General features: G+C 42.9%; 1 protein-coding gene across 5 annotated transcripts in view; it reads right to left on the reverse strand.

The window, feature by feature from the left end:
- RSU1 (Ras suppressor protein 1) overlaps positions 1-13,463 on the reverse strand; it is an 88,113-nt gene that overhangs the window by 38,503 nt on the left and 36,147 nt on the right. For 4 of the 5 annotated variants that reach the window (XM_023533101.1, XM_023533100.1, XM_011364362.2 and 1 more), the window contains 4 exons: positions 9,989-10,109; positions 4,150-4,268; positions 2,120-2,202; positions 1,729-1,843 (listed from right to left, as the gene is read on the reverse strand). In XM_023533101.1, the coding sequence (XP_023388869.1) occupies positions 1,729-1,843; positions 2,120-2,202; positions 4,150-4,268; positions 9,989-10,109 (438 nt within the window). Of the gene's footprint in view, positions 1-689; positions 725-1,728; positions 1,844-2,119; positions 2,203-4,149; positions 4,269-9,988; positions 10,110-13,463 lie in introns of those variants that run through there. The other variant, XM_023533102.1, reaches the window with a different exon arrangement.

Here is a 13,463-nt window from a genome sequence, read left to right on the forward strand (position 1 = left end):
AATTATCTGACAGAAATTATTAACCTAATGCCCTACATTGCCTCATTTCCTAAAAAATGAAATAAAACAACAAAACACACTTTTTTTCCATTTCTCCTAATCACACTGACCAAGGATGCACGCCAAAAGCACCACCTGAGTTTCACCAAATCAGACAAGACTTAGTCTCCTGCATGGAGATTCCGATGGATGCTACGGGCTGGGAGCGAGCAGATGTTCGTCTTCCACAAACGCTCCCTGGTTTTACCAACGCTAACGCCGATGGCCTGTAACAGTCACTCTACAGAATCTCTTTGACAAGAAGTATTCTGCCTCAAACGCTTTTGCGAAGATCTTTTCTTGATCCTGTAGCCTGCTCCTAAGGCAAGACCTGACTGCTCGTAACTCAGAGAAGGTGCTACACTACTCCTCAGCCTTTCGATCAGTACAAATTCCTCGGACCTTTACACTGATGACGGCGCTAAAGGAGAAGGGAAAAGTGGGGCCGAAACTTTCCACTTGTTCGATGAAATCATGTGAACGCTTTTCATTTAGACCAGCGCTGCCTTTTAGACTAACAGAACTTCCTGTACTGACAGAAATGTTCTGTGTTTTCCACACATGGCCACTGGGGACTTGAAACGTGGCTCGTGGCTTCCATGCTGGATGGCACAGCTCTGGACAGAAGTCAGACTCTGCCTGCTCGTAGCCTTCCCAACGCTGTGCTATCTGAGGTCCAAGTTTCCTTAACTCGTCAGTACATACTCCTTGAGCACCCACCTCATGCCTAGCACAAGGCAGGCACAGGGGGCACAGCAGGGAACAAATATAAAGCCTCCTGCTCTTGGAGCACTTAGCACTTACATTCTAATTTATAATACCTGACCTCTTTAAAACCACCAGAGTCACTTGAGGTACTTCCTCAAAGAAGTCTGGGTTAAATGTACTTTTTAAAACAATGGTATTTTGGAGCAGAAAGTCGTCTGAGAAACAGCGAAGTTCAGTGTAATGAAGAGGATAGTGAGAGAGGGCACAAGAGATGTGAACTCATAAAACTTTTCCAAAAAGGTAGCGTAATCTCAGTAAAAGGACAGGTTTGGACGTTATTTCCAAGGGAGGTCCTAAGCCCACCCTGGGCCATCTGAATGACCAGACAGAGGAGGAGGATGCAGCTGCCACAGGAGTGGGACTGAGGCATTCCCAGCTGGGACACATTTAACGACTGCCACTGGAGGCGGAATCAGGACAGAACCAAATTCACGACTGGAAAAGGTATTTCCAAGCAGCTGTAACAAACACTTTAACTATCTAGTAATGTCAAGGGATTAAGATAAAAATTACGAGATTAAAAAAAATAAGAGTGATGGTTTGATTTAAACAAAAAACAAAAACAAAAACAAAAACAAAAAAACAAAAAACCACATCGCCAGCTTGTAGAAGAGGAGCCACTGACATGACGATCAACACTCATCTCGGCTCCTGTCGCCACGCAGGCAGCTGCACTGGGCCATCTTTCATCAGCACTTTCAGACACTGAGCGCTGTGGCTACTGAACACGGCATCGGGGCTGGTCAGCCCTGCAGCGGCTGAAATCCGGTCAGTGACAAATGCTAGTGGAAATGATCAGAGCTGGGCGCCTTGGTGGAGGGCATTCGCCGAGAAGAGGAGAGGGGATCGTTCGGAATTGCTGCATTTGGATAATCGCTCTTAATTAAAGTCAGAACTAAGCTCATTCATCAGCAACCTTACCTAGTTCTGGGGGCAGAACGGTCAGGCGGTTCCCCTGAATGTGGAGCTCCTTAAGCTGAGTAAGCTCCCCGATTTCCTTAGGCAGCGAGATCAGGTCGTTATCCCTAAGGCTGAGCTAAATACAAGAAAACAAGGAGTTGTCAAAACAATTTTACACAGATTCCCGTAAAAAGGCGCCCACAGAAACCCTCGTCCTCTTTCATGCCCTCCCTTCTTTGAGGCTCAACCCTTTCAATTTATTTACAAATGTGTGCCGATGAACAAGAAACAGGACCGAGAGCAGAGGTTCATTCCTGCAAAACAAACCCTACTCCTGCTCAAATTGACTTGATTCTACTACAGGGGCTGCAGAAGTGAATTGATTTTCTCAGAATTTAGATAAATTACTTACTATCTGCAACTTTGTGAGCTTCCCAATATCTGGCGGCAGGATTTCAAAATCGTTGTCACTTAGATAGAGTGCACGCAGGGTGGCTGCAAATTAAACAGCAATATATAAACAGGGTGGCATGGAACCCAACCATTTGAGGTCTGATCAATACAAGGGAGTCAACTTTGATTAATAACCGTGGCCTAGTGAAAAGCCTGTGACAAACCTAGGTCTCACAATAATAACAAGCAGGTCAAATTTAGATTTACTGGCTTACGGTGGGGCTGGTGTGTTCAGGAACACATCTATATCCAAGAGGACTGACACAATTAACAACCTGGGCACCAGCAGTTTGGGGCACGAAGTTCCAATATCCTTTCAGAAAAGACACCTATTTTTCTTCTAGATTTCCAATTCACATTTCTTACTCTATTTGCATCCAAAGTAAACCAAAGAAAACCACTGTGTCACTTATATCAATACTTAGGGCAAAAGGGCTTTTCATGTAAATAGAATTAAGTTAAAAATAACTAAAAGAATTTCAGGAAACAGAGGGGCCATAATTCACTGTTTCTATAATCAGACTAATTACAGTGTACCTCTGAATAATGTGTGGGCTTGGGGTGATGACTACCTGCACAGTCAAAACTCCACGTATAACTTTTGATTCCCCAAACACTTAAATACTAACAGCCTACTGTTGACCGGAAGCCTTACGGAAAACGTAAACAGTCGATTAACACATATTTCTTGTTATATGTATTATATACTGTATCCTTATAACGAAGTAAGCTAGCGAAAAGGAAATGTTGAGAAAATAAAATACATTTACTGTATTTATTGAAAACTATCCATGCATAAGTGGACCCGTACAGTGCCAACCTGTGTTGTTCAAGGGTCAACTGTATTATTACTTGCTTCTAAAACCTTAATGACAAAAATAAATGAAGATGATGGGCCTAAAATAATAACATAGAGTTTAAAAACAGAGAAAACCCTAACAGGCAGAGCACCAGTAATCAGAAATTTGTTCATAGTATTACACAATGACCACATGATCCCAAACTACTGAAGGCTAAAATCCTAAACCATTTTTTTAACCTCGACTGAAAAGGAAGAGTATAATAAGATGTATACTTTGTTTACAGGTATTCGATTACATTCTAATGTTTTAAAATTCAACAGAACTGTAGGTTAATGTACATAACAAAAAAAAAAACAATTTCCTCCAATGCCCAAGAAAATATTTTAGAGTTGGTTTCAAGTGCTTGAAAAAGTCTGGGACAGGGGGTATGAATAATGTAAAAATAAAATTTTAGAAATACAGAAAATTATAAAATACAGAAAATTCAGTATTTCTGGGTGCCACGTATGTCACTATTTGGAGAAGCAGAACACTCACTGAAGGAAAGCAACTCTCCTAAATATTCCACGAGTTCTTGGAAAGATCAGTTTCTCTTCATTTTTATGAGCATCTGCAAGAATTTGTTTGCATATGAAAGGATAAAGCATGTTCATCTGTGACTAACAATTTCGTAATGTTCAATTGTATACTACCAACAAAATAGATTACATCGATAAGAGCGCTTTTTAAAAGGCTTTTAAAACAAGAATCCTGGCTGGAAATTTTTAAAATTCTGTTAGTTTATTGATGGATATGTTTATAAATAATTAACTGGAATATCTTTGAGCAAAGAGCCTACAAAGAGTTAACAGCAATATGGGAGCACACATATATTATTTTTTTGCATGCTCTTTAAAAAAAGTGAAATTCCTTAGCTAAATGTGAGATTCGATCTCATTTAGGTACACAAACTCTATCAAAAAGTTAATATGACATTATGAAGTCCACTTTAGCGCAAAGTGTCTGATAACTGTCCGTCAAATATACATACTGCTGAGCTATGAAGGAATATTCAAAAGGAATCTGCGAAGAAAAAAAAATACATGTCCAATAATTTCTCTTGGAGTTTGGGTCCTGGCAAACAAATTTCACTTTTAGAACGCCGAGTACCATTTTAAGGAGATTTATAGAATTAAAAGTTTCTTACTCAGGTAGAAGAAATTTCCAGGAAGAGAATTTTCATTCAAGTTGTTGTAAGTCAAATCAAGGACCTCAAGGGCTGGGAGGGAGCCAAATCCTCGAGGCAAAGTGTTTAGTCTGTTCATGCTGTTGGTGGGAAAAAATCCAAGACGTCACACTCAAACGTATGCTTAGAAAGAATACCCAGATCGCCTGTGTCATGGGCCTAAGAGCCACGTGTGAGAGGCCATAATTCTATAATCACTTTATTTTAACCAGCCTAGTAATTTTAGTCACAGAACCTGTACATTCATGAAACATTTCAAAGTGTCTTAGTTGTCATTTTCTGCAATGGTAACACTCAATCACTGTTTTACAAAGAAAATTAAATTGTCACAAAATACCTGTCCTTCTAGAGAAAAACTTCTTTATGAATGTAGTGATAATAATGGCTCAAAATATACAGAGTAAGCTTTGTAGTTTTCGGACTTTTATTTCACTTATTCCTCCCAATGGAAGGGAAAAAAATATCTCTTTTTGGTTCTGCATCTTCTAACATATAAAACAATCTCTGATTAGAATGGTGATTTTAAGGGGCTGAAGGAGGGGACTGGGAAGGGGTTGTTTCATGGGGACAGACTTTTGCCTGATGAGAAACTTCTGGAGATCAGCTGCACAATGTGAATATACTTATCACAACTGAATCACACAGTTAAAATTTAAGACATTATACTTTACGTTATATGCATTTTAGCACAATTATATATATATAAATCTGCAATAAAATATATATCTGCAATAAAATATGTATATCTGCAATAAAATCTAAGGGAAATTATTTTTCTATTATGATCTTTTATTATTTTCTTCAAGATCATTATTTTTCTTAACACAGTTGCCTCTGAGCATACTTGGAAGCTGATTTAAACATTTTTAAAATCTAACACAGACTGACAAATATTGAAAGGTGGGAAGGACTGTGACACAACAAATAATTCTAGACATTGATCCTTCTCATATGAGATGCATCCTGTCCACACCCACCAACCAGACCTCATGAGAAAGAGCTGGCAGCAGAAGGGGAAGCCAAGAGAAAGTGATCTCACTTCCAGATGGGCAGAAAAGTCCTAGGTTAACTTTACGGTCAACAATATAACCTCCATGATGATCTGCTGTAATGAAAACTGATATATTCTATGAATTCACAATTTGTGAAGCACATTTACATCAAGTATTTCATCTGAATCATTAAAACTATTGAGTAATACAAGCAGGATAGTGCTTATAATTATCTCTGTGATGCTGAGATGAAGAATGGCCGAGAGGTTAAGTACCAAGGACTTCTGACTCAAGTGATGAGGGCGACAGGAGGAGGAGAGCGCCCGGCCCCTCTCAGAGGCCGAAGCCCCACTAATCCCTAGACTCCAATGCGAGGGTCTGTGAAGGGAAAACCAGAGATGGTGGGGAAGGCACAGAATGATACCTTCCTTCAGTGCTTCTTTCTTTAAATATTGCCGAGTTACTAGTTCTTGAAAATCACAAATAAAGTTTGTTGCTCCAAATACAAAAGTACACTTTGAAACATCAATGCAGGAAATTCATGATGAGACTTCTTCTGAGAGGGGAGTCACCTCACTGAAGAGAGAGCTGCCACCCCATCTCTAGCCTAGAGAGAGCCTGAATCTACTCGACTGCACATCTTCTTTCTCCTTGAGTGATAAGCCAATGCCCCCGACTTGTTACGAGCACAGCAGAGCCCCCGTGCAGTTGACAGCAGCCGGTGACAGATGTAGGCCACTAACTAACCTGGTGGGCAGGAAGAAACTGACCTAGAATGCTTGGGAGGGCCCGGAAGCAGTGCGGACTACAGGCCCAGCGACAATGCAAGCAGCTGCGGGGACTCCTGGCTGTTCCTCTGGACACCAGGACACTCGCAGTGACCGGACAGCCTCTCTCTCAGCAGGATGATGGGTGGCTTGCACTGGCTTCCCCCACAGTAGGCACTAACACCTATCTGCGCCAACGCGGGTGAGACGCATCTCTTCAGGACCGCTTCTGAGAGCACTGACGTGCCATGAGGGATTACAGCAGGGGTAGTAAACAAACAGATAGGTCTAGGTTCAAAGTCAGCTCCAGCACTTGCTACCCGGGTGACCTTGAGGAAATTAGCCTCTCTGAGGCTCAATTTCCTCAACTGTAAAATAAGACTAATGAACCTCCTGGCAGGGGCACCATGAGGATGACAGATAAAACATGTGAAGCACCTAACACGATTTGTTGCTCACAAGTGGGTTCTCAAAAAATGACTGCTATAACTACATTATTTTTGCGAGAAATTTTGACTCCTCCCCAGACAAGCTCCTCACCTTAGCAGATCTTTGAGGATGCCTCAACTATGGAGTGTGGGTTTTCGATTTGCACCACACCAGCCCACCCTCAAGTCACTCCAGGTGTTTAAAGATAATGCTGCTGGTGGCTCTACCATGCCAAATGGCATAAGTTCTTTTGTGTGCATGGGACGTCTTCCAAATGCGTACTGGAAATGGCAAAACGCCTGCTTATGATAGAGAAACCTACAAAACCACATAGTCAAAGGCTGTTCCGCATCTTTTTTTCTTCTCTCCCTCAAAAGCTACACTATGGCTTCCCTTTTGGAATGCGTGGAGTCCTCTTGGGCTCCTCTTGCTTCAACAAAACCCATTAGCTAAAGGCAAGAACTTTTCTCACCTCTACAGTGACCTGCACACAAACTTAGCCAAAAAAAAAAAAAAAATCAATGAACACTCAGCACTGTGCTTAGTGAAAACTTCTAACTGTTCATGAGATGAGCTCCAGCAACTCGCTAGGTCGAAAATCATTCCAGGATAGTTGGCCATGGTTCTCTCGCAGTGAGATTATCCCTGAAATAATTACCGACCTGTTGTGGCTTTACATTTTTGGGGGGCAGGTTGGGATGGGAATAACTCTAAAATGAGCCACACTTAAGAGAATTAAGAACATAATTCAACTTCTCTTTACTCAGATGACTTAAAAATCCTCTCAGGTCTTGCGATCATCAGAATAAATAGCAAATACTATTTAAAACTTTAAAAGCAACTTCTGGTCAAGCATGCCATTCAGATTATGCATACACGTGGCCTAACTGCTCTGCTGTAGGGTCTCCTGTATGTATAATTTTATTCTGGCTGCTTATTCTAAGGAGTGCGTTCTCCATAACTCGCTCTAAACAGAACTGTGCAGGCATGATTCTACATGCCACTGAGGACAGAAGTATCCTTTCTTGAAACCCATCTTAATTCCTTTCCCAGGAACAAAGAATTTCGTTCAAACTTTGACAACACCACCTACGTAGCTACATAACTAAAAACAGAAAACCTGACATAATCAATAAAGTGCTGAGAGCCGAAAAAATGCCAACAGCCACAGACAGCCCAAGAAAACAAAGAGGTGACCAAGACGCGTTCGATAAAAAAGGGAAGTGTACAACACCATCGCAAGACGCCTCGAACCTGCTGGCCAAAACCTGAGCTCACGATCTTCCCACACCAGTGTCCTCCAATACTTCTCTCTCAGCTGCTCACAGGAGACGTCTGGGCGTCATCCCATTGCGCCCATCACTGTCCCATCAAATTTACCTTCTCTGTATTTTTCACATACTGTCCCTCCCCTGCCTCCACTGTCATTGCCCAAGCTCACCAGGAAGGCTAATGCACAGCATTTTTACAGGGCTTCTGGCGTCCAGCGGTTCCTCCCTCCAGTCTCTCCTCCACATGACCATTCATACGAAAATCTGACCTCATCTCATACCCGCCTCCGCCATGCAGACTCCTCAGTGGGGGGCAGGGCAGGTCAGCAGGGTAAATCAGAGCTCCCTTATGTGCACAAGGCGCTTCCTTAGCACAGTTACTTACCCAACTGTGATGTTTGCTCCATAAAGACTGGATGGCCACCACCTAAAAGACAGCCCGGTACACAGCAGGGGCTCGGAGCAGACAAGCACGCCTCCCTTCTCACCTCTTACCTTGTGGCTCCCTACCTCGCACTCCACACCCAGCGACACCAAACAACGTGCCATTCTTGGAACATGCGGTGCTAAGCTTCTAAGCACGTCATTCTTGCACCTGACACGTCTTCCCTCCACTCGGAGTCTAACAGGCTCCCTCCTGTGCGCTGCGACTCGGCACAAATACTACCCCTGTGGGAACGCTGCCCCGACACTAACCTGGAGACTAACGTGCCCCTCGCCCTCTCCCCCGCTGCCCTTCGAGAACCTCCCACACGCGTGGCCCGGCTGTACCCTGTCATTGCTCATGACAGCCCGCTCTACCCTCATAAGTAAGGCCAGGGACAGTGATTTTCACCAATGACCCCCAGAAGTGGCAAGGTTCCTGACACAGAACAGGCGCTGACACGGTCACGAAATAAATGAATTAATAAAACAATGATGATGATAGTAATAGCTAACACCTACTGCTTACTACGTGCCAGGGACTGTTCCTAGCACCTTATATGTAAATAACAACTTATTTAATAAGTGAAGAAATTAACACTAAGAATAGATCTGGTTTTACATATCCAGTATCTAGTTTTAGCTTCTTTCTTACATGCAAATTAAATATCAGGACTTAATAATTTTCAAAATAAAGATATAAATATCTTTTCCGATTTGCCAGATGTATATAGTCTCCATATTTGTAGGGGGAAAAAGCCATCTGATCCAAAGTGGTATTTCCCCTCCTTTAAACAATACTTCCCCTCAGACGTTAGGAAAAGGAACGCTTGTGGAGGTTACAAAGGCTGTCTCTGCAGCAGAGTGAACGTCAAAACAAGAGTGTCTAACCAAACTCCCCGTGGAGAGACTGAACTAAACTAAAACCCATTCCATGAATGAAATTTTTTCCCCATGACTGCTTCATATTAAATTGATAAATACCTGGCCAGCTTCTATTACCACTCCATGTAAATCACCAACTAGAGCTTTTGATGGCTATAATTTCATGAATATATTACTTTGCATATGGATGAAGCACGAGTGGGCAGTTTCTTCTAACGGCTGCAACGATGAAGCTGGAATTCAGGAGCCCAAGTTCTGGGTGGCATCTATGGTGTCTGGATGGAGAGGGCACGGACTCCAAAAAAAGGGTTTTCTGCTGAGCTTGGCCACTAACCTCAGGGGCAGTCAGGAGCAAGTCACTTAACCTCTATGACACAGTTTGGCTTCCTCTCCAGGAAACAAAAGCAGCGACACCCGCCCATCCGTTCACCCTCGTAATGGCTGAGAAGGTCAAGTTCTGGCGTGAGGACTTTGAAAACTATAAAGCAGTACTGGACTATGAGGTATCATTATGATCCACTGCTACCCGCTTCTGCGACCTCAACTGAATCAAAACACCTCTCTTCACCTCTGTATAAAGACAGACCTAAAATAAGAACCTCTCAACTACATAAAAGAATTGTAAGAATCGATAAAGCTGTGTTGAGAAATGTACCCTCCCCTTCACAGAAGGAAAGTGCTTTGTCAACCATCCCTACTTAACACAGAGAGAAAAATCCACCACATTACAACTGGTCTGAACAGTTGTTGCTATGCACATCAGTCCCTTCTCCGTCAACATAACTGAAATAAAATTTTAGTGGAAACAAAATATAGTAAATAGAATCCGTTATTATGCCAACAATTAGCTTCTCAGTTAGCTCTCAAATCGATATGCATTAACGTAGGCCATGGAAAGGATGTATTTAAAAAAGGAAACTAAACCATAAAAGAAGTTAGAAACCAGCCTCTCGTCTGCCAGGGTTATCGGGGGCGCCCCCGCCCTGCCCCCGCTCCCTCCACACTCTTCCCCTCTCCTTTCCCAGATACTCACCCCAAGTTCAGGTGCTTGAGTTTCTGAAGGCTGCTGATCTGTGTGGGCAGCTCCTCAATCTGGTTATTAAAAAAGTTGAGCACTTCCAGATTCTTCAGTTCCGCTATGTTAGGTGGCACGGCTACGGAAACAGAGACGTGAGTGTGAAAACAGGCCCCTCGCTCCTCACGAGGAATGCCAGCAACAAACACACGGGCTTCTTCTTTCCCATGAAGGAGAGACGCAACTCCTGCATGGCCACCTAATTCACGTACGCTTGTTTTCTGTAGGTTTTTCTGAGGTCGTCACTCACCACTGAGTAGAAATAGGAAATGTTTCTTCAGAGGGCAAGAGAGAATTTCCGTGCCATTAGCAGCCTATAAGTGAATATTGCAAAACATACATACCTGTATAACTGTCATATCATGCCTAATACAAGCAACTGTCTCCTTCCATTCTGTGTCCTTCCAGGTCCACCAAGAGAAAGAGAGTGAACTGCGGATCCCTTCCTAAGTGATACGTTCATCAAGCTATTTCAATAGTCTGATATCTGAAGAGCTATTCTAAATAACATAGCACTGAACCACAACAATGTCTGTTCAGCCTTAAAGGATGTAATAGTCAACCTACCTGGTTTCTGATTTTGACCTCCAGCCTTTGCACCTTGATCAATACACACATACACACACGCGCGCGCGTGCGCGCGCGTTATATCAGATTAGCTCACCGCAGTTATGAATCATCATTTTCAGCTTTATAAAATGTCTAAGGTACTGATGACCTGATTTCTTTTAGAGGGAAGAAGGCCTGGTAAGAAGGAAAACACTTTCATTGGAGGAAGGGATTGTGAAAAATACCAATCATTCCAAACTCAGGTCCTTGGGACAAAGCAGTAATCCAGATGGAAAATGAGCGAGGCATGGATTCGTTACTGAAGTGCCTGCTGGTGGGGATGGAGACGAAAGGACAGATCTTAATGGGATAATGGAGGCCGCTGGGACTTACTTCCAGAAACCACACTTTTACATATCCATAGGAAAGCATGTGAGCCCTACCTGTACAACTCGGCTGAGAAAGCACATTTCGGATGTGTAGTCAATAACACACTCTTATGTAAATGAATGGTATTCACTTTGGGTAAATGATCATAACGATCATAAAGAAAATCAGGCTGTGCCTGCTGCGTCACCAGGTGTTGACTTACCTGTTGTCAACAGGGACCACGGAGTGTGTGAGTGCCACAGACGACAACAGCACTGCTCAGAGACCCACCTTCTCTCCCTGCTCACCCTCCAGCTACCAGAAAGTTTCTCTCCCTACAGTCATCTGATTAGTTTGAAGAGCAATAAAGAAAGTTACTGCAACCAGGAGAAAATGATGATCTCAATTTAACCACAAACCAAGAATAATGCAGCCAGAATTACTGCTGCCTTCCCAAACTCACTCTGCCAATGCAATTAAATGCTGGTCTGAAGGTATCGCCTTTTTGACAGGATGAGAGATTATTTCACTCTCCCTGCTAAATCAGTCCAATTTAAAACCACAAATTATGCGTAATGTGATTTAGGGCTTTGTTTTGTGGACACAAACAATAACCCCACATTCAATTTACTGAACCTCTCCCAGCCTTTTGGTGCACATGTGAATTTTGTGTTTAAGACTGCATTCGAGCTAGAGGGGAAAAAATTACACAGCTAATATTCTCCCTAAACTGTGGAATTTCCCCCCCAGCTATAGTAAAAAGCAAAAGAAACTAACATTCAGACCTGTCTGGATGGGGTAGCATTCGCTCTTTCAACCGATATCTAGCGAGTGCTTATTACGTACACAGCACCACACTTCTGGCACCTAGCATTCTCACTGCTTTGGGGATAAAGAGAGGCAAACTTTTTAATGAAAGTAAGTTACAAAAGAAGGGGCAGCAGAATCGATAAATGGAAACAGGTTTAGTGCTTGGAAAGCAAACTAATCCCAACATAATAGTCCATAAACAATAACCAGCTAACAATATGAGATGTGTGATAACTATACCATATACGTACATGGCAGGGATAATATATGAAAAGCTATCATGAAAAGGTGGCAGCAGTATGTCAGAATATTCTGGTAGAATTTTTCAAGGCATCTATGTGACACGTTAGCAAGAAGAAATACTTTAAAATATAACAGGGGGCATCAAGATAGTTCTTATAATGTATCTGAAATGTTCTTTTTTCATCCGTCTGTCCAGATTCTGACCATGACCCTAGTAGTAACATACACAACCTACAGACAACGAGGAGCTTAGCACAAAAAGAAACGGAGGACAGTGTGATATAGGGACAAAGGAGTCCTGGCCTGGTCATCTTGAGCTGGCTTTGGCCTCCCCTGACCAGCCCTTAAGCCCTGTGTGTCCTTACTCAACTCTCAACCTCTCTGGGTCTCTGCTTCCCCAGGCCCAAAATGAGAAGGCTGAATTATGACCACTTCTAAATTCTCTTCTGCCTGGCTTTGACATTCTGAGATTCTAAGAAGAGCTGGATTATGAAAATCAATGATATGGATTTAAATAATGCAACAAACGGGGCCCTCATTAGAAAGCTCAGTCATGTAGAACTTTGCTCATGACAGAGAATTTAGTATCATTTTCTATCTAGCAACGACGGCTGCTTTAATTTTGAGACTTCAGTTGCTAGATTTGGGAGCAAGGTCTCTAACTACCTACTCTCAGGTGTTCCTGGCTCCTAAATGCCACATTCTGCTCTGGTCACAGGATCGGGTGACTGCTGGGGATATTCTCAGGCCAGAGCTTCCACTATGTTTTGAAAAAGGCGACAAAGATCATATCACCCCAGAAACTATGCCCAGAGACTGGTCTCAGAGCATCTTCTGGCAATCTAAAAACTTGAATGCTATTTTAGAGTTTCATATTTCTGAGAGCCGTTTGCAGATCAAGACTCAGCAATCAGCCCCTGTTTTCTGATGGTTCCACAACAAGAAGCCCAAAATTCTTAGGGAGCTCAGAAGTGGGGGGCCCCCAAGGGGAACCACCTAATCTGCTGCAGTAAGGTCTCTTTAAAAAGCTCCAGTGGGCAGGAAGCCTCAGAAAGCCCTGACTGGACACCTTGGATAGGACCAGACCTTCGACTCTAAGAAATCGCTGACCCAGCTCCGCTCCTAACAGACCGACTTCTTCCAGAAGGACAGGTCTCTGTCCCATCGGTTAGTTACAAAAGGCATGGCTACCAGCAGGCGCGGCACAGTTGAAGTGTATTTACAAGATCGATGTCACGCTCAAGCACATACTCCCCCACTAACTGGCAACAGCTAGTCGCCTCCCCCAAAAGAAGAACCTCAATAAACTATTGTTGTAGCACTTTGTTCTGGGATGTAAAATTAATTCCATAACGAACAGCTTCTTTTTAAAAGCCTTTTAGGAGTTTATCTACACAGTAATACAGAGCAGGGTCCGCTCTGGGGCTGCGCTGTCCAACACGCAGCCACTGGTTACATGTGG

This window comes from Pteropus vampyrus, unplaced genomic scaffold (genome assembly GCF_000151845.1).
Source record: "Pteropus vampyrus isolate Shadow unplaced genomic scaffold, Pvam_2.0 Scaffold96, whole genome shotgun sequence".
Classification (NCBI taxonomy): domain Eukaryota; kingdom Metazoa; phylum Chordata; class Mammalia; order Chiroptera; family Pteropodidae; genus Pteropus; species Pteropus vampyrus.